The 19,088-nt window shown below is 51.7% G+C and overlaps 7 protein-coding genes across 7 annotated transcripts; 4 read left to right on the top strand and 3 right to left on the bottom strand.

Moving 5' to 3' along the window:
- Positions 1–108: 108 nt before the first annotated feature.
- BDV17DRAFT_46235 (DNA damage response protein RcaA) lies at positions 109–2,558 on the top strand. The gene is made up of 5 exons (XM_073764563.1): positions 109–234; positions 289–351; positions 413–492; positions 544–692; positions 751–2,558. Exons 1-5 carry the CDS (start codon positions 198–200, stop codon positions 2,501–2,503), a joined length of 2,082 nt encoding a protein of 693 aa, XP_073617226.1. The 5' UTR covers positions 109–197; the 3' UTR covers positions 2,504–2,558.
- A 601-nt stretch (positions 2,559–3,159) lies between these two features.
- Positions 3,160–5,473, top strand: BDV17DRAFT_46289 (uncharacterized protein). The gene is made up of 2 exons (XM_073764564.1): positions 3,160–3,999; positions 4,049–5,473. Exons 1-2 carry the CDS (start codon positions 3,486–3,488, stop codon positions 5,335–5,337), a joined length of 1,803 nt encoding a protein of 600 aa, XP_073617227.1. The 5' UTR covers positions 3,160–3,485; the 3' UTR covers positions 5,338–5,473.
- Positions 5,474–5,854: 381 nt separating this feature from the next.
- Positions 5,855–7,870, bottom strand: BDV17DRAFT_46316 (glycosylphosphatidylinositol-alpha 1,4 mannosyltransferase I). Its single transcript, XM_073764565.1, has 3 exons — positions 6,381–7,870; positions 6,221–6,328; positions 5,855–6,088 (listed from the first exon to the last, which is right to left on the bottom strand). The coding sequence occupies exons 1-3, from the start codon at positions 7,545–7,547 to the stop codon at positions 5,939–5,941; spliced, it is 1,425 nt and encodes a 474-aa protein (XP_073617228.1). The 5' UTR covers positions 7,548–7,870; the 3' UTR covers positions 5,855–5,938.
- A 1-nt stretch (position 7,871) lies between these two features.
- On the bottom strand, positions 7,872–11,132 carry BDV17DRAFT_46417 (putative C6 transcription factor). The gene is made up of 3 exons (XM_073764566.1): positions 10,366–11,132; positions 9,187–10,297; positions 7,872–9,139 (listed from the first exon to the last, which is right to left on the bottom strand). The coding sequence occupies exons 1-3, from the start codon at positions 10,587–10,589 to the stop codon at positions 8,141–8,143; spliced, it is 2,334 nt and encodes a 777-aa protein (XP_073617229.1). The 5' UTR covers positions 10,590–11,132; the 3' UTR covers positions 7,872–8,140.
- Positions 11,133–13,967: 2,835 nt separating this feature from the next.
- Positions 13,968–16,697, top strand: BDV17DRAFT_290002 (beta-mannosidase; the record flags this gene model as incomplete). The annotated part of the gene is made up of 5 exons (XM_073761802.1): positions 13,968–14,101; positions 14,160–15,113; positions 15,161–15,591; positions 15,639–15,874; positions 15,921–16,697. 5 exons carry the CDS (start codon positions 13,968–13,970, stop codon positions 16,695–16,697), a joined length of 2,532 nt encoding a protein of 843 aa, XP_073617230.1.
- A 258-nt stretch (positions 16,698–16,955) lies between these two features.
- Positions 16,956–18,023, top strand: BDV17DRAFT_259537 (translin family protein; the record flags this gene model as incomplete). Its single annotated transcript, XM_073757452.1, has 3 exons — positions 16,956–17,193; positions 17,251–17,268; positions 17,343–18,023. Coding segments are annotated over 3 exons (887 nt in total), but the record flags the coding sequence as incomplete, so codon positions are not given.
- On the bottom strand, positions 18,024–19,079 carry BDV17DRAFT_259538 (RPEL repeat-containing protein). Its single transcript, XM_073757453.1, has 3 exons — positions 18,655–19,079; positions 18,475–18,575; positions 18,024–18,375 (listed from the first exon to the last, which is right to left on the bottom strand). Exons 1-3 carry the CDS (start codon positions 18,846–18,848, stop codon positions 18,326–18,328), a joined length of 345 nt encoding a protein of 114 aa, XP_073617232.1. The 5' UTR covers positions 18,849–19,079; the 3' UTR covers positions 18,024–18,325.
- Between the last annotated feature and the right edge of the window lie 9 nt (positions 19,080–19,088).

Here is a 19,088-nt window from a genome sequence, read left to right on the forward strand (position 1 = left end):
CGTAGCAGATGAAAAGTGAAGTAAGAATCGAGGATGCGGTTGCTGATTTCCGAACTAGGCAGCATTAGGCGGAAATGTCACGTGCGTTCGCGTTTTCGATCGCGGCGCTGCTGCACGTGAAAGACAATCGCTTGACTTATCAAGCACTCCTCATACAACATCATGTTAGGGACTAACTTGCGCTGACTGTGCCCCTCATGTGGATCCTCGACACAGAAGGAGAATTTCTTGAAGGTGAGTAGACCCATAAATTGAAAATCTCATATAAAAACAGCTGACACTGAGGAGGCAAGCGCGTTTGGCTGAAGCCCGGAAAGAAGTACCTGTTTGGTCGCTACAAAACAGAGGGCGGTATGGCACGCTTGACCCATTCGCTTTGACGAGAAATCTGGCTAACGCTCATTCCATATAGTTCGAGAAGCGATTCCGGAGAAGTCAATTTCCCGAAAACATTTGGTGATCGAGGTGTCGCCAGTTGAAGCCGGTGACGGGGTACGCTTACTGATCATGGACTACTGGCTTGTTCTAACTGATTGCGCCTAGTCAAAAGTCAGGGCGAGATCCAAGTTAGTTGTTAGCGACAACTCGAAATGCGGCACGGTGGTCGACGGCGAACAGATCAAAGGAAGCAGCAAGACACTGACCGATGAAGAACACGCAATCTACTTGGGGAAGTATGAGCATGCATTACGGTAAGTGGCTCGAGGCCCGAAAGTTCCAGGCATATTCTGATTGTTGGGTGCAATTTAGGATCAAATGGCAACCTACGGTGCTCAGCTTTTCCTTCTCCTCTAAAGAAGCCAACAAGAATACCCTCACCCGCTACCGCTCCCGGTTCGAACATCTCGATATCAAGACGATTGAAGACTACCTCACTGGTGTAACAACGCACGTCGTTCAAACGAAACGGAATACCGCCAAGGGGTTGCAAGCTCTAGTCAATGGCGCATTTATTGTGGACTACTCATTCGTCGACGCCCTGGAATACGCAGCAGCGCCGGGTGATCTTGAGAACCTGGAGAGCTTGTCTCCTTTGGAGACGGATTTCGACGCCGCGTGGCCGGACGCAAAACAGCACCTCCCACCTCCCGGAAAGGACGTGTCCGGTGCATCAAATGAGGCATTCGCGCCAGACCCCGATCGAGCCAATGTATTTGAAGGCTATACCTTCATTTTCTGCGACAGATCACAATATCAGATCTTAGTGGAACCTATCAACAATGGCGACGGGAAAGCTTTATATTTCGAGATCAAAGACGGCGTTACTACGGCAGATGATGTTGTGCAGTTCATGAGAAACGCTGCTGGTCAGAAAGGCATCGGTCCTGAGAGGGACAGCAATGGTGGAGTGGCCCTTGTACGGTTTCATCCAAAAGCAAAGAATAAGAGCTGGGCCATACAGCTGGAAGACGACGTTGCGCTCATGACCGACCAACGACCAATCAACCAGAATGAATTTCTCAGCGCCATTTTGGGCAACGATGCGTCGACTCTGTGTCGGCCGTTACGTGAAGAAATTGTACCAGAGTCATCATCAGAGCTTACGCCTGCTCCGCCTTCCAGTGAAGACGTACAGGTTGTTGCTGATTCCCAGCCTCCCAAAGAAGCTAACGAGCCACCCAAGAGAGCCAAAGGCACTCGAGTTCGCAAATATGTCAGCAAAATGAAGACATTCGATGACGGTTTTGACATCAACTCCATCCCCGCCTACGCCCCAGAGGTGGAAGAGTCGATGGATGATTTACCACCGATGTCAATAGATGCTCCCTCTGCTCCAGAGGAACAGACCCATAAAATTGACAGTTTCCAGGAGGAAGAGGACGTGGTATCCAGCCTGCTACCAGGCGCTAACGCGATGAAACGCCGGCGGGCTGAAACCTCCCAGCGAAGCTTAGGCGAATCTAGCTCCCGCCCGAAACTGGAAAATCCACCCCGGCCCAAGCGTCAGAAACTCGATGTCTTAGAGGCCGCCCGACAACACCGAGAGGCGGAAGAGGATGCCGCTCGGCAGCGGCGGCTGCAGGAGGAAGAATCATCTCAAACCTCCCTCAGAGACGTTGATGTAGAGAAACTCAAAGGGCTCGCTATTGTGGAAGAAATGGAACTCTCGTCTAAACCGGCCGAAGATAATAACCGATGGGACGAGCGTTGGAATGGCAGAAAGAACTTTAAGAAGTTCCGTCGGAAAGGCGAAGGCGGCCCCAGCCAACCGCGCCGTCGGATTCAGACCGTTATTGTTCCCTTGGAGGAAGTGGTACGAAAGGACTTTGGCATTGGCGATCACTACTGGGTCAGTACCAGTCGCTCCAGGCGCGACAGTCCGGAGGAGGGCCATCAAGACTGCGTGGTCAGCGAAGTGGAAAGTAAGCCATCGCAACAACGGTCAGTTGCGCGAAGCGCATCGGAGAAGACGACTACGCAGAGAAGCCAAAAACGAGTGCGCGAGGAGCGAGATTCGGATAGCGATGACGAGCTCCGGTTCAGATTTCGTCGCAGGCGATGAATTCGTGACATTTACTACATTTACTATTCTTGTACCTTCTTATCTCCATAGCATTCCGGCATATTCAAGCATAAAAGCGTTCGTTGAACAGTCACACCAGGCGCGTAAATCAGTGAATTAGACGGAGCGCTAAGCGATAGGCAGGCGCTCGACTACGTATTGGTATGAAGGTTAACCTCACCAAATTGGGATTGACTGGGGGCAGTTGTCTGGGCATTGAGCCCGAATATTCGATCCTCCAATAGCACCAAAGGAATACGAGTTGCGAGGGAGAAAATTCCGGGCAGGAGATTCATCAAGGTGATACCAGCCCATCGGAACCAATCTTGAAATCTCGAACAAGGGGGCTGCTATTAATACTCTATGCTGGACCTTAATTCCCAAACGATGGCATCACGTCGCGAAATCATCTGACCGGCTTAAAGTCCTGCACCTCGATCCATCTCCTCTTCTCTCCCCTCATCCTATCTCACTCTTCTACTCTGCCCTACGAACAATTGACCCTCTTCTCAATCTCCCGCTCCTCTCCCCTGCTTCTCGGCTTCCCACACCTTATCGCTCTGCAATCGATCCCGCTTATCAACTCGCTGGCCCCGGCGCTGCCTAACGGCCTGATTTCGTGCTGCTACACCCAACACAGACACATACAACGCAGCATCATCTCCACCATGGAGTACGCTGGCCGGGCGTAATTCGACCTGCTTATTCGTCCTGGCCGCCCCATCGTCAGTTATAATCGCGCCCTCGTGCTTCTCTTGTCCTACTTTTTCGTCTTAGACAGCCCAGATCCGTTTCGAGTATGTTGAGCGTCATGCTCTCAATTTTTCTCCTTCTCCTCTTTTCTCCCAATTACAGCTTTTTCACGGTCATCTCCATCATCTCTGGCTTGCTAACTTTGGTTTCGCCATAGCCTCTTTTTCTCTCTTTTAACGATTAACGATATTGTCTTCAGCTTGGCGTTCTTAGGCCTTTCCACAAAATAATGACCGCCGATTTACTACCGTCTCCTTCCCCCTTCATGATCTCGGCAATCCCTCCCCCTCGACCCGTCTCGGTCAATGCCCTCGCGAGAGCCTCCACCGTCTCAAATTCGATCTCATGTCCGAAATCGAATCGAAGTACAAGCGCCGAGATCCCGGCCCATGAGGGATCCTTCGCCGTCCCCGTGGGTCCCGATTCTCCCGATTCCCCGGGATGGGCCCAGTCTCCTGTGGATACCGTGATGGAGGATGTGCAGTCCGTGGAGAACGAGACAGATTCGAACTCACTATGCCAACCTAAAACTCAATTCGAACATCTTCCGGTTGAGATCCACGAGACCATCCTCGACTATTTGTTTGGCGAACGAACGTCGGCCTTCACATCGTCTTGTGGGAAGTCTCCGGCGCGGAGTTGGAACAAATCTTTCAGGCATCCGAGGCGGAAAGCTCTCTCGAATTTGGCCTTGATCCTACCGATATGGCGGGTCTTGGTGCAGGATCGGATTTACAGACATAGTCAGTTGACCGTTTCCTCTTAATTATTTCTCTGCTAACTTCGTTGCAGTCAAGCTCAAGGGGACCACAGATGAGCTGGTGGAAAGTGCACGCTGGTTCCGTGCGAATCCTCATCTAGCACCCTACGTCCGGCACGTGGAGATATGGATACCTGTTTGGGGCCAGCGAGCGATCAAGAACCCGTCGCGTCAACTTCCCAGGAGCACCAATGATGAGAATGCCGGCTTGGCGGAAATGGCTGCCCTTCAGACTACAATGGCATGGGATGACCCGCATTCGAACCCGGCGGCGGACTACAAATACCACTATGCAAGCAACAATGCCACGTTAGAAGAGATGTTTTTCCATGTGCAGAACGTATTCCCGGCGGCTCGTATACTCACTCTGGAGGGAGGTCACTGCAAGAAACCACCAATGGTCCGCCATTTCAGGAACGACCCGGCCGGACGTACAGGTCAACGTCTCCCCGTACTCCCAGACATCCAAACATTCGTCATGCGCGGAGCCTGGAACATCATGCGAGATGGCCAACACTGGAACACACTCTCCCAAGCTCTACCCAGCGTCCGTGAATGGCACTGCTCATACGCCAAACCAAAGATCGAAGGGTACGAAACCATAGCCGGCATCCTCCGTCGCATCCCGCCGGCCCTCCTCCACATCAACATCAGCCTCGAAGGCTTCTACAGCAAAGACAACTCCCAGAGCCGCTGGCTCGGCGACGGAGTCAACCCACCACACCTCTGCCGACTTCTCGGCGACGTCGCCCCGCGTCTCGAATCCCTGACATTCACCGGCAAGGTCTGCGCGTGCCTCTTTGACTCCTCCTCCACCGCTAAATCTAGAACAACACCCCCAACCCTAACACCCACACCGCAGCAATCCCGCCTCAAGTCCCTCGACCTAATTGTAAAAACCTGCTGCCGCGACAAAAAACTCCATCCGGGCCTCCCCTTGCTCGACGAATTCTCCGGCATCACAAACCTAAATTTCATCCGCGCCTTCGAGAAACTCGTCATCGCCGCAATTACGTCTCTCACGCGCCACACCGAACTAGAATACATGCGCATCCGCTTCATCGACCTCGACTCCGCTTGTCCGCCGTTAAACCCGTACTTCCAGCTCGTGGAGAATGCGGCGACGGGGCTGTGGAATGAACCTATTCTTGAGGCACTACATCAGTCCAGGCCGGACGCGCAGTTCGTTAAACTTACCGATGGGATTTGTCCGCAGTATGGGCATAATAATCAGATTGTGGGGGCGATTTATCCGCGCACTCGGCCGTTGAGTATCCATGCGAGCACGTATCGGATTATTGCGGATGTACCGAAGCCGTGAGGCCGAGGCCGAATATGTGGGGCCTTGGCCGTAACCATGGCCGTGTCTGTGAACATCGAGGAATCAAAAGCGGGAATGCTAAATGCGACAAGGGAAAAGCGACACCAGCGAGCGTCTCGTCTCATATTCTTTTGTGGGTGGTGGTTGCCTATTGATTGATTGATCTGACTTCGACATACCCTCGCCTCGTATCAGCATTGTAGGATTATAAGATACCATAATATGTTGCTTCCTTCTTTTTCTTTTATGTAGAATCAATTAAGACTCATCATCAGTCCTTTAGCATTGGAACCGCGATATCAGATAGTATACATATACTCTGCTTACCCAGATGGCCAGGCGGCCGCAGCGCAGGGTAAGAAAGATAGCCAAATTACATCACACTCTTGAGTCTTTATGCGAAGTAGTGTGTAGTACCAACCCAACCTTGCCTCCCAATCTCACCAAAGGTATATCTAATATGATACATTGACATAAAAAACCTAGTATATAGTACAAGAACAGAACCACCCCACTCCCCCAAGCCCCTCAAGCCCTAGAGATCTAATCTCCAGACCAGCTGGCAACCATTCCTTCATATCACAGCCTTACTATCTTAACCTTAAGTCCGTACCCCACCAACATCCCCCACAATAACCCCAAGAATCCAAACATTCACGGTAAAGAATCCCAGACTCGCGAGGAACAGTCCAGGGACGAAACTCGACACCCCGAGGAATTCGAGGAGGTAGCCTTGGTGGAGCCAGGTGGCCTTTATTACATAGGTCCAGTTAGCACGCATGGACTATTGTACATTATCATATCCCGGGTATGAGTATGGACGAGGGACGGATGGAGAGAGGATGGAGGGGAGGAAGGAAGTAGGGAGAGGGGAACGACGTACCTGACCAACAACCCACAACACTGCGACGGTGATTCCCAATCGTGGCCTTTGTAATAGCGAGGAAGTGGGGAGGTAGAAGGGGAGGAAGATGAGGTACCACAAGAAGTACTGCGCCCTGATCAGCAAGGCCAAGCAGGACAGAGAGAAAAGAATAACTTACCTGACTCGTGCAAACCTTATTGAACGTCACAAACGCAAACGTCTGCGTTAGCATAGTCCCCGGCAGATCCTTCTTACCCAGGATAAGCGGGATCAGAGTAACAGAGAGAAGCAACTGCGGGATGAAAGCTAGGGACTCGAAGCTGAAGCTTGCACCTGCATCCTCACCACTTAGGCCGGGAACATTGACATTTGCCTTGGCGGCAGCCAGGTAAAGCAGGGTACTATAAGGCGAGAAATTATGCCGGTGGTCGATGCGCGTGAGGTGGTGGAGGTATGTGTGCTGGAGGAAAGGCATGCCGTAGCGCAGGTACATTGCGGCGTTGAGGAGGGCGAATGTGGCCAGGGCGGTTAGCGTGAGCTGGATTCGACACGGGATGATGAAGGAGAGGATCTGCGAGGGGATGCTACTGCTACTGCTACTGCCGGCAGTAGCCCCGATGGTAGACAGAGTGGCAGGGATCGTCGATTTAGCCTTAGTTGGGTTCGTGTTGGATGCGGATTTGGGTTCGGGCTCCCGAGTTTCCGAAGTCCAAGTCGAAGTCGAGCTGGTTGTTGATGTTGATGCCGTTGTTGATGTCGATTTCATGTTCTCATCATCAAGCCACCAAAGGATCGAAATCCCATAAACAAACGGATAAATCTTAAAATGCACACCAAACCCCAGTAGCACACCCGCAAGGTAAACCCTCCTACCCAGCGTCGCCCAAAGCAGCGCAACCACAAGCACACCCAATAACCCCTCCGAACTCCCCCTCGTACTAATATTCGCAACCATGGGATTTAACAGCCAGAAAGACGCATACTTGAGCGCCCTTTCGGCACTCATGCCATGCGTAATTCTCAACGACCTCGCAACAAGCCACCCCGCAACAACATCCGCAGTTGCAAAAAGGGCCTTCCCAAACGCAAACATCCCGGGGATGGAACTCCAGGTCGTGGGGAGGAGCATCCATGCTAGGAGTGGCGTGTAGCGGTATGTGTCCCGCGCGTAGGGAGACTCTCCGGCCGAAACGTACCGCGCTGCGTCGGTAAAGACCATGTAATCGATGTCGGTGTATTTGACAGCTGAGTTGGCGTCTTGCCAGGCGCCGTAGCAGAGCATGATGAGGCGGAGCCCGATGGCGGCCCCGTAGATTAGGGGGGCGTTTTGGAAGATGGAGGACATTTTGACGGGGTTGAAAGCGTTGACCGTTTGACTTCTTGTTGTCTATGGATGTATCCACATGGATTTGGACATGGATGGCCCGGGGTGCACCCGATGTCAATACCCCGCGGTGAGACAGAATCGGTCAGGTATGCAGTTCGTCAATCTTTTTTTCCCACTAGACACATCTATACCGCTTAGAGTACGGCTTGAATAGCGGTCAATGTTGTTATCCGTGATTTCTTGGGGGATGGAAGTGAATGTGGACAGGATATTTTGGCATCTTAAGCGTCGCTGACTCAGCATCACCAGGGATCGTCGGTCTACGGAGTATACAACCCCACACAGATGGATTATCATAATTGCGTTTGGAAAATGGTTCATGGTGATGAATTCAAAGCGTAGATGGTAGTTATGGACATTGCTCAAATATATGTTGGGCAAAAATTCAGTTGACCAGCTAAAGCAACGGAGTTGGGTATATAGGGAAGTCAACAATATAAAAACAAAACGAGGGTATAGATATCCGGCCGAGACGATGGTACACGGGGCTAGTATGCAGTAATCAAGCGAGATAGCATAAGTCCAAGATTCAAGTTAGGAGCGCCCTTTGATCAAGAATAGTAAGGAATAGATGGGTTCGAGAAAAAAGGTGGTTCCATCTGGTTACCAAAGAAACCGGTGTTCGAGTACTTCAAATGCTTGTCGTCGGAGCCGAGAAGACTTCCGTCATGTATGCTTTCCATGTCTGCCATTGGGACTAGATTGGCGTCGCTCCAGCTGAGAAAGTCCCATAGGTACTGACCATTGGGGTCGTCCATGGTTGAAGGGGGGAATGGATCGGTGAACCCGCTTTCATGCGTGACCATGAACCCTCGCCCGAATTCGCCTTGTGACGGGAGGACACCAGGGTTCATGAGAAGGTTCGCCTCGCGCGAGGTGGGTGAGATGCTGGCACTGTTGATGCTGTTGGTTTCAGCAAGCATGTTAGAGCCGCGTTTGCTGGCTTCAAAGATTCTGGAGACCGCGTCCAATGTTTTTCTCGCGGTTGGACTTGATTGTTGTAGTCGTGCAAAGACAAGTAACGCGTCTTGGATTTGTGTCTGACACGCCTCTGCAGTTGCTCGGGGGTCTGTCACAGTGTTGTCATTGATGAAGAGTCCGAGCAAGGGGACCATGGTGCTTTGGAAGAGGAACCAGTTTGCGTTCCACCCGCACATTTGAGGTGTCTTAGCACCCGCCGAAATGTCATTAATAGCGGTTTCGGCTATTTCTCTGCATCTTTCGATCGCTGTCCGCTCCTCAGACCTGAGAGCAATATACGGAACCCGCCGCATGGCGTAGCTCAGCAGAGTGGGTCGGTAGAGAAGGATGCGCTGGACATGATATCGCCACTTCATGACTTCTCGAGTACTCGAAATCGACTCGGGACACGGCTCGTGGTCTTTGAGGATATACGGCAGGCTATTGTACCACTCCACTAGTTGAGTATCGAAGTGGATGATTTCGCTATATTTCGTCAACGGGGAAACTGCTAGGGCGTCTTGGATCTGATTGCTGATCTTGCAAAATCGGACATTTTCCAGAAGCGGAAGAATGTCGAGCACATTACCCTTCTTCAGTGAGTAAATGGCGTATGAATTCCGGGCTTCATACTTACCGTTTCTCGATGATGAGGAAGCTTGACTGTAATTGAGGGTCCCCAACGACCCATCGTTGGCCGCCCCAAAGTAACACCTCCCCAGCAGTCCATGAGGAACAATGTCCACCAAACTCGTCGCTTAAGATCTAGCGACGCCATCTTTTGCTTATTCGTTGTATCTGACTGGTCAGCGAATTCTCTGTGCAGGCCCATCGTAGCTGCCATGCGGAGAGCGGCACCCATGAGGGAATACGCTAAGTTCGGTTGCGCAACGTAGTGCAGGTACCAGCCTCCGAGTATACCGAGGGTCTGAACGGTTTCAAGATGAGATGATGCAAGTGATTCCAGGTCCAGGTACGCCCTGCATCGAGAGTAGTATATCTTGTGGGAAATGTCATCGCAAGTGGAAGCACAAATGCTGCCCATCGTAAGGACCATGTTCAGCAAGCAATACCATCGGTCATCTTTTCGGTGTCCCGAAGCATATGTTTCGCGGAATGACTGCTCGTCCAGGATAGGTGTCAAGGGCTGGACGTAGGTAAAGTAGGCGTCTAGAAGTTGGGACTCTGGCACTTGTAGGTGGACCTGCGGAGGAGTGCTCGGTTGGTCAAGAGGAGGCCATGATTGATTATCCGACGAAGAGATGTCCACTACCGAGGCTCGACGCGGAGCGCTGGGTGGTGTGCTGGCGAAGTACGAGGCGGAGCCTGGATCTAGCCAGACAATTGTTTTGAGCACTGCATTAATTGAAGACACACCAAGGTACGAAGAGGGTCCCCTCGTAGAAAGCGACAAAGCGTTGACGTCGTCGGATATTGTGTTGGCGATCTCGCTGCTCAAGTTCCGCGTATCGTTCGACTCCTCGGGCATAGCCTGAAGAGATTCCAGGTTCCCATCTTCGGTAGAAATTGGAGAGACGTGTGCATCATGCGAAGCAGAGGTCGCTGGCGATGTCTGACGTGCCCCGGTGGTCTGAATTTGGGTTTGGGGCTGAGCTAGTGTTTGGCTAGTCAATTCGACGAGTTTCTCGCGCGGTAAATTAGCCAGAGCTTCCGGTGTGGCGCCAGGAAATAGTTTCTCCAGCACGGTCCGGTACTCGTCTAGTGTAGTTGACAGCTTCTCGACATGCCTGTGCAGGGATCTAGTTAGCGGCTAGGCCTCGGCAGGAGCAGGGAAGCGGGAAAAGCAAAGGCGCACCTTCGAGAAGGCCGAGGGTCCGAGTAGTGGCAAAGATCAGCCTTCTTGTACCACCGACAAGCTTCGCAGGGCTTCTCACCGTCGCATTTGATTTTGCGATGGCGGCAGGAAGTACAAGCACGAAGAGTGGTGACTCGACGGCCGATTGAAGGCTGGCGCTCCCGACCTGCACGGGCGGGGGTCGAAGCAGCCGGATTCTCGAAGCCCTCAAAGGTGTGAAACATCGCGACAAATTATAGAGTAGAGCAGACACAAGAAGAGAAGAAACGCAGGCAGAGGATGGCTAAGAGGGAGGCATGGTAAGGTGAGGAGACTGGAGAATGGGAGTAGATGTAGAAAAGGCAGATGCAGCAGAGGAGAAAGAAGGAGTCTGGAAAAGGCGGGGAAGCAGGCTAAAGAGGGGAGGAAAAATAGCACAAGCAGCGATAAGATGGAGAAAGCGAACGAGTCTCTGGGTGCAGGCGGATAATGGCAATACGCCGCAAACGGATTCTTCCAGAGTTGCCAGAAGGTGGCAGTCCCTGAGGACCATCGGAGCCCCGAGGTCCCTTGTTTCTCTTCTGATGCTGATGCCCACTTTTCCCCGCAATCCAGTCATGCAGCCTAACGCAGACGCTACCTACTAGAGGGCAGGCCTAGTAGACCCAGTGAAGACGATACAAGCCGGCGATTATCCCGCACCCGAGAATAGCCCTACGTGAGCCTACCCCATCGGTACCCACCAAGGGCCCCAGCCGCTGACAGCAATCCTACAAGAACTGGCAGGGATAGCAATGCGATCCTTATATCACAGTGTTATTGCTGGGGTTGTGACGGTGCTGCCGGCAGTCTGCTAGCACTACAGTAGCACTAGTCGTCAGCTGCTTGCCGCTTGTCCGGCCCTTCTGACCGCTGCCTAGTCTTCCTGCAACCTCGCTCTTCCCATCACGTTTGGGCCTGGTTTTAAATTATCTGTATCAGAGTGAGGCCAAGACACACGGGGATTGGCTGGGATCGCATTCGTTTGGTGATTTGGCTCCGTACCCACACAAACTTGGAAAAGGTTCGAAAAGCCACACTCTCACAAATAGGACGATCAAGCGGGCGTCGTCCAAATCCCAAAGCTTGTTGAGCAGAGCCGTGGCCTGAGTATTCTGAGTCTAATTGCCCTCGCTCCTGCCCCCCTGGAGAGGGTCTTATGGCCTCATCAATTTTGAGGGTGGCGAACGAAGAATATCACCAACCTATCATACCCAATTCCGACGCGAATACTCCCCTTTCCAAGGTCTGAAGGATATGCAGGAGACAAGAGACGCTAGACGCGACCTGCAATGCATAGTGCTGGGGCTGAGCTTCTGCAACGGCATCGCTGTCGTGTTAGTCCTGCAATAGTCAGCGGACGCAGCACTTTCCATAGATGGATAGAGTCAGAGAACCCCGGAGATTACTGTCCGTATGTCAGTACAAACACTCATACACTGTTTCATCGAGGCGATCTATCTCTGGTGGACGACAAAAGTTCATACGCAGGCGAGAAGGAGAAAGGAGCTGGAATAATGCAGAGTATGTAAAGTGACCTCGTCATGGTGATGATGCTGAAAGCGTAGCAAGTAACTTGATGTGATTGGTAAGAAATTAGAAAGGACGATGCCTTTCGTGACCCTGTCTATAAAGACAGAAAGGGCCCTCGAATGCGCGTCCCCTGTTTGGTCGATAGTCAGCTGTAAGTGACCAACTTTAAAGTTGGACCGTCAGCCTTAGCCTAGCACTTCCTGGACATCCCTACCCTACTTCAGGAGAGCGATATTGGGTTTCTGTACTAGTCCGGATGTAATTCTTGGGTATTCAGGCGCTCAGACACGTTTTGTGGCTCGACGAGTACGTAGTCACCCGAGGGCACCTCCAATGAGCCCAGCACCCTTGAAGAGAAGAAGCCAATCGAATGAGAGTTGGTACAGTGGCGGGCCTGTGATGAAGGTGTCCCGTGGTGTTTAGCCTGTGGATATACAATTAAACAGCGACATGGTGTGGCTCTGCCGCAATCATCCGCGAATGTTTGGAGCCTTCGGGGCCAATTCATTGTAAGTTCGCACTCGATCTGCGGAAGTTTGCCTGTTCTGGATAAATGCCTCCTGTTGGAAGCTTCGGCCAACTCGTGAGTCGGGACGAGCCGAAGAGCATGGCACACGGCAGGACAATGTGCTTTATTTATCCACGAAGTCGCAAAAGCGTCGATCCAGGACTGTTCAATCCGATTCTAAAGGCCGACGAGTCTTGAAGGTGCTTGATACCGATCCGCGGTTTATGGGACCGAGAAAAGCATCCAACAGTGCTTTTCCTGCCTTCTCATATGCAAATCGCAAAGGTTGTGGCAATGCACCATGATTGTCCGACGACGATCGGAGGAGCCGTGATGAAGGACGATGGCCCACAGTAGTATCTCCTGGCCTTGCGAACGATGAGTGGTCCGAGGATCAAAAAACCGCACCGTAAAAACTTGCCGCTTGAGCGCTAGGCTGTCAGACCATCCGGTTCCTAGTGGTTTAGATGCTTCTGGATTGTTTAAGCGACGAGGGGTAGTCTTCAGCATTGACCCCGGCCAGGGCTGGGCGTCGAATCACCGTTAAAAGGAAAACTCAAACATATATGCCCGAAGCAGGTCCCAGAGCCATTCTTCTTCGCTTTTGACGGATGAATGCTCTCCCGAACTTGTCATATTGGACTGGAGCAACGGCCAAGACTAGCTATACAACCATGGCTCCACAAGGCTCAATGTGAAAGGACAAAAAGAATCATCGTCCGAGAAGCAGCATCGAAAGAATCGCGGCAAAGCCGGTAGGCGGATGAGACGATCTGTCATGGAATGTCTTGAATCTGGCAGGTTCTGCAGAGGTCCAGCGGTTCTTGCCAGGATTGTTTTAGAGTTGGGCTTGGTAGAAGAAGCGACTGGGGTCTCGGAAATGCAACGCTCGAGTTTCCATTGAAACAGATCGGACTCCAGATGTCTTTATCCGTGAAGAGAATGCTTACATACGCATTCCGAGGCAAAGGACAGCCAGTTGGCAGCAGAGCTTGACGGAGCTAGAGCCGTTCCCAAACGGTGCTCCACGCGGGGTACGGTGAGCTGGTGCTGGGGCAGAGGCAGATGGCATGTTCTGACATTCTTCGACGAGCTTCGACATCAACCCAGGTGATCTTTGGCTTCTGCATCGGAATCGACCGACATGTGGCGAGTAGGGATCCGTCTTGCAGTCGCCATAGAGTTCCAGCGAACAGGAGTTAGATACAGGACCTGGAGAAGAGCCGAGGTGTTGTGGTCTAACCGAACCAGGAACGGACGTGCCTGGGGTGTGCTCGTCCCAAACAGGACTAGCGGGCTTCTCAGGCACGGGGACTCCTCCGTCGACCTCTCTCATTCTAGAAGACTGGTACTACCAGCAGATGAGGGGAGGGCCGTCACGATGCTCAGATTGACTGGTTCTAAAATGCGGAGTTGCCCGCTTGCCAAATGGCTGCTGTACGATGTTGAAACTATTCTGCTTTCCCTCTACTAAACTTTCCCTTTCTTTGCTGCTATAGCTTGGTCAGTCAACTCACCGTTGTCACTACAAGAGACAGTCAAAATGGTCGGATTTACGAGGTACCTTCTCTCTACAGGATGGACCTTCAAAGACAGTGAGGATCAGTCTCCCGAAGCTTGGTTACCTGTCTCAGCCGTTCCCTCTGTGGTCCAGCAAGATTTACAGGCCAATGGCAAGTACGTAGCTGTCTGCAACTGTCATCTTTTCTAATGCTGATTCTGTCGGTATCAACAGACTGAAAGATCCGTTTATCGGGTTCAATGAACTGAGCGCGAGATGGGTCAATGAGAAGTCCTGGACATACCGCAATGTCTTTCAGAAGCCAGAAGTTCCCGCCGGCTCCTCAGTCTTCTTGGTCTTTGATGGGTTGGATACTTTTGCCAAGGTCAAGCTCGACGGCGAAACAATACTGGAGACCGATAACATGTTTCTTGCCTACCGCGTGGATGTCAGCAAAGCACTGGAGACCGAGGGTGATCATACACTTGAGATTGATTTCGACTGTGCCCTGCTTCGCGCTCGGGAGCTTCGAAAGCAGCACCCGGACCATAAGTGGGTTGGCTTCAATGGAGATCCCGCAAGGTTGAGCGTGAGGAAAGCTCAGTACCATTGGGGGTGGGACTGGGGTCCTGTCCTTATGACCGCAGGTATCTGGCGAGATGTACGCCTCGAAGTATACTCTGCGCGGGTGTCCGATATTTGGACAGAAGTGGACCTGGCAGCGGACCATGCAAATGCGCATATCTCTGCTTTTGCAGAACTTGACGCTAGCAGCCCTAATGGTTCTTACAAAGCTACCTTTACGCTGAGCCTGCAAGGACAGAAGATCGCGGAAGAGGTTGTCACGGTGGATAACACTATCGCTCAAGCGACCTTTGAAGTACAGAACCCTTCTCTTTGGTGGCCAAAAGGCTACGGTGATCAGACTCTATACGAAATATCTGTGTCCTTGGAGAAGGAAGAAGAGCAACTCCACAAGGTTTCCAAAAGGTTTGGCATCCGAACTGCAGAAGTCATTCAGCAACCAGACAAGCACGGAAAGTCATTCTTTTTCCGCATCAACGGTGTTGACATCTTCTGCGGCGGCGCCTGCTGGATTCCAGCTGACAGTCTTCTGACAAACATCACACCGGATCGTTATCGAAAATGGATCGGGCTAATGGCCACGGGCCACCAAGTCATGATTCGGTAGGTCTAACTTAGCCGAAATGTAGATTACAATGCTGACTCAATAGCGTTTGGGGCGGCGGTATCTACGAGAATGAGAGTTTCTACCAAGCCTGTGATGAGGTCGGCGTGATGGTGTGGCAGGACTTCATGTTTGGCTGTGGCAATTATCCCACTTGGCCTGAGATCCTAGAGTCAATCGAGAAGGAAGCCGAATACAACCTGCGCAGATTGCGCCACCACCCTTCAATTGTCATCTGGGTTGGCAACAACGAGGACTACCAGGTACAGGAACAGCAGGGCCTTACCTACAACTACGAAGATAAGGATCCACAAAGCTGGCTGAAGACAAATTTCCCAGCCCGCTATATCTACGAGCACCTTCTGCCAAACGCTGTGAAGAAGATCATTCCATCGACGTTCTACCATCCCGGTAGTCCCTGGGGTGATGGAAAAATGACCTCTGATCCAACAGTTGGTGACATGCACCAGTGGAATGGTGAGTAGCAGTACGCACAACTATGATTGAAGCTGACGATCAACTAGTCTGGCACGGAACGCAGGAGAAGTACCAAATCTTCGACACCCTTGGAGGCCGCTTCAACAGCGAATTCGGAATGGAAGCGTTCCCTCATATAGCAACCATTGACCACTTCGTTGAGAATGAAGCTGACAAGTACCCCCAATCACATGTCCTGGACTTCCACAACAAGGCTGATGGCCACGAGCGAAGGATTGCTACATACCTTGTTGAGAACCTGCGAACAGCAACAGACCTCGAGGTATGTATTTTCTTCTTAAGACCCTGCATAGCACTAACGAGACAAGACCCATATCTACCTTACCCAAGTCGTCCAAGCAGAGACGATGATGTTCGGATACCGCGGGTGGCGGCGCCAGTGGGGAGACGAAAGACGCTGCGGAGGGGCTCTACTCTGGCAATTGAACGATTGCTGGCCCACCATCTCCTGGGCTATTGTCGACTACTTCCTACGACCCAAACCAGCATTCTACGCCGTTGCCCGCGTTCTAAAGCCCATCGCCATCGGCGTGCGACGAGATCACCATGATTGGAGCGTATCCCACGCACAGCCACCAAAGACCAGCAAGTACGAGCTTTGGGTCGTCAGTAGTCTGCAGAAGGAGGTTACTTGCAAGGTAGAGTTGAGGTTCATCTCGATCGAGACCGGCCTTGAAATCCGCGAGACCATTGTTTATGAAGATGTGACCATTATACCGAACGGCACTACTAACGTCCTGGACGGCGTCATTGACCACGCAGTGGACGAGTCGCACGTCCTTGCTGCGAGAGTGTGGGTGGATGGCGAACTGGTCGCACGAGATGTAGACTGGCCACAGCCATTCAAATACCTCGATCTTTCTAACCGAGGGCTGGAGGTCACCAGGATCTCGAAGACCGAAAGCGAGCAGAAACTCGAACTGAGCGCCAGGAAGCCGGTGAAATGCCTGGTCTTTGAGGAACGAGACGGTGTCCGGGTTAGTGACAGTGCGATCGACATTGTTCCTGGTGATGACCAGATCGTTACCATTAAGGGTCTGAAGGCTGGTGATGCGCCGCTTAAGTATAAGTTTCTTGGACAGTGATAGAGCAGATGTTTGCTGTTACCAGTCAATTATATCATGAACTTCATAGTGTTTGCGGTTAGAATCTGCCATACTATGAGCACGGGTTGTTGACATAGCAAGTACATGAATCAGACGCTTATTATCCATGGAGTGTCCTAGGAGAAGTTGTTGATGCTATAGATCTTATCAGATAACACCCGAATCGGGTTAAGCCCGAGGATGACATCTTCAAGAATCACTCCGCTCCGCTGGGCTCAATCCCACTCTCCTCAACACACATGGAGAATAACACACCCAATTTTGCGACCGGGACCAAGCGCTCCTGGGAAGGAATGCCTCTTCGCACCGATCACCCGCAAACACAGTCACCCGCAGCACCAGCAACAATGGCAGAGTCCACGCCTAAAGTTCTCTCGATGTTTGCGAACTTCCGCGATGAGCTAGATCAGCACCATGATCGCCGCGAGCGACTGATTAAGATAAGTCGCGATATCACTGCACTGAGCAAGAAGATGTACGCTTCTCTCTCTATCTCCTGCGCATTAACCAAGCTAATGAATCTCGTTAACAGCATCTTCTCCCTCCAACGGTTCGACCCATTCACACTCTACAACCAGCAACAACCGAAGCAACCAAACCACTAACAATCAGAAAACAAAACAGAGTCCGAACAGCCGCCTCCCCAATCCCCCCCTCAATTCTCAAAGACATAACCCCGCGCTTTACACAAATAACCGACCTCTTCACCTCCGCAGTCCCCGAACTCCAAGGCCTAAACTCCCACCGGTACCTGCGCCAAATCAGCCCCGGGATCCAAGAGTTTATCGAAGCCCTCTCCTTCAAACACTACCTCGAGACTCAAACGCTCATAACCCGCTCGCAAGTCGCCGCGCAATTACCGCCGCAGATCCTAGTCACGGAGGACGACTACGTCATGGGGCTCTTCGATCTTACGGGGGAGATGATGCGGTTTGCCGTTACGAGTCTGAGTGCGGGGAGCCATACGTCCGATGAGGAAAATGGGGATGGATTGCCGAGGTTGTATCCTGCGCAGGCTGGGATCGTGAGAGATCTGCGTGAGATGAGGGGGGAGTTTGAGGGGGTTACGATCCCGCGGAGGCATGATTATAGTATGTTCCGCGACTTTGGGAAGAAGTCGGAGGTTATGCGGAGTAGTGTTGAGAAGGTGGAGCGCGCGGCGTATGGGATTTTGGTGAGGGGGAGTGAGAGGCCTGCTGGGTGGAAGCCGGATCTTTCGGGGCCGGCGGGGGGTGTCGAGATGGATGTTTATTGATGATTGATTTGTTACTGGTCTTCGTGGGAGGGTATGATTCAAGACATGTACGTTTGGTATGAGCTATGAGGATGTATGCATGTAGATTGTACCCACTGTGATATGTTCGATCCTATTGAGATGTTCGAGAATAAGTTATGATCAAAAGATTGCAATGAGATCGAGCTTCAAGCTGACCCGTATTCATGTTCATATCCGAACGATATCACCGAGTCCAATCTCCCATATATCCCAATCAAGCTAACCTGGAAGCCGAAATATCAAGAGCAGGAAAATCAAATGACAACGCCCTATGTACTCCCTCCGCAAACGTTGTGTCCTCACGAGCTGAGCCTAGCCTACCCTATACACCTTACTGATCCTGATCAATAGGTGCCTTCTCATCAGCAGGTAGAATGTGACCTATAACCATCACAGTCAAGCAGTTAGCATCAAACTCAAACATAGGCTATACTTGCAGGAACCTCAAGAGAAGGAAAGAAGAGGAAAAGAAAAACATACGCTCAACCAATTCCCCCCTCTCAGGCCTATGCTCCAGATTCTTCTTCAAACTATCCGACACCTGCTGGCGATCGAGTTTCTGGCGCATTGCTTGGATGGATCTGCAACAAACCGTTAACCATCATTACCTAGGTTCTATTTGGTGCACAACTCCTGATGGGTGGAACGGTATATACATACGGAGCAACATTCGTATCAAGCAGAATATGCCTATCCTTGAGATCCTGCGGGTCAGGACGGGTAAGGAGGTGCTTCTCGAGACTGTCGCGCCGTTCGAGGGGGGATGTTGTGAGGGATGTTGTGTCGATGCCTGGGCCGGTGGATGGGGATGTAGTGGGAGCAGCGGTGTCAAGTGTGGGGGTTGCGGTTGTCATGTTGAAGATGGAGTTTGGGTAAAGCTTGATGGAATCTGGGGTTTGATGGTGGTTATGGTAGATTGGCTTGGTTTGGTTTAGTTTGGATAGGGAGGAAAGTGCCTGGAAAGGAGAATGAGGGAGATAGGCAGTGCGAAGGAGAGAGAGGTGCAGTCAGGTTACAGATGAGGTGGGCAGACTACATAAGTACGCTCTTGGTTGTCGAGGCGATGAGGGGAAGGAAGCATGGCCGAGTCAAGT

Source organism: Aspergillus undulatus (assembly GCF_047715775.1).
Source record: "Aspergillus undulatus strain CBS 261.88 unplaced genomic scaffold BDV17scaffold_15, whole genome shotgun sequence".
Taxonomy (NCBI): Eukaryota; Fungi; Ascomycota; class Eurotiomycetes; order Eurotiales; family Aspergillaceae; genus Aspergillus; species Aspergillus undulatus.

Bases quoted from the DNA above. Each gene is read 5' to 3' on its own strand.
- BDV17DRAFT_46235 (XM_073764563.1), top strand. From the start codon at position 198: ATGTGGATCCTCGACACAGAAGGAGAATTTCTTGAAG. The intron at 352-412 runs GTATGGCACGCT...CATTCCATATAG, and splicing joins TCGCTACAAAACAGAGGGCG to TTCGAGAAGCGATTCCGGAG. The intron at 693-750 runs GTAAGTGGCTCG...GGTGCAATTTAG, and splicing joins AAGTATGAGCATGCATTACG to GATCAAATGGCAACCTACGG.
- BDV17DRAFT_46289 (XM_073764564.1), top strand. From the start codon at position 3,486: ATGACCGCCGATTTACTACCGTCTCCTTCCCCCTTCATGATCTCGGCA. The intron at 4,000-4,048 runs GTCAGTTGACCG...ACTTCGTTGCAG, and splicing joins GGATCGGATTTACAGACATA to TCAAGCTCAAGGGGACCACA.
- BDV17DRAFT_46316 (XM_073764565.1), bottom strand. From the start codon at position 7,547: ATGTCCTCCATCTTCCAAAACGCCCCCCTAATCTACGGGGCCGCCATC. The intron at 6,329-6,380 runs GTAAGTTATTCT...ATCAGGGCGCAG, and splicing joins ATAAGGTTTGCACGAGTCAG to TACTTCTTGTGGTACCTCAT. The intron at 6,089-6,220 runs GTACGTCGTTCC...TATGTAATAAAG, and splicing joins TGTTGTGGGTTGTTGGTCAG to GCCACCTGGCTCCACCAAGG.
- BDV17DRAFT_46417 (XM_073764566.1), bottom strand. From the start codon at position 10,589: ATGTTTCACACCTTTGAGGGCTTCGAGAATCCGGCTGCTTCGACCCCC. The intron at 10,298-10,365 runs GTGCGCCTTTGC...ATCCCTGCACAG, and splicing joins GACCCTCGGCCTTCTCGAAG to GCATGTCGAGAAGCTGTCAA. The intron at 9,140-9,186 runs GTAAGTATGAAG...TCACTGAAGAAG, and splicing joins TTCCTCATCATCGAGAAACG to GGTAATGTGCTCGACATTCT.
- BDV17DRAFT_259538 (XM_073757453.1), bottom strand. From the start codon at position 18,848: ATGACAACCGCAACCCCCACACTTGACACCGCTGCTCCCACTACATCC. The intron at 18,576-18,654 runs GTATGTATATAC...GGTTTGTTGCAG, and splicing joins CTTGATACGAATGTTGCTCC to ATCCATCCAAGCAATGCGCC. The intron at 18,376-18,474 runs GTATGTTTTTCT...TGATGGTTATAG, and splicing joins GAGGGGGGAATTGGTTGAGC to GTCACATTCTACCTGCTGAT.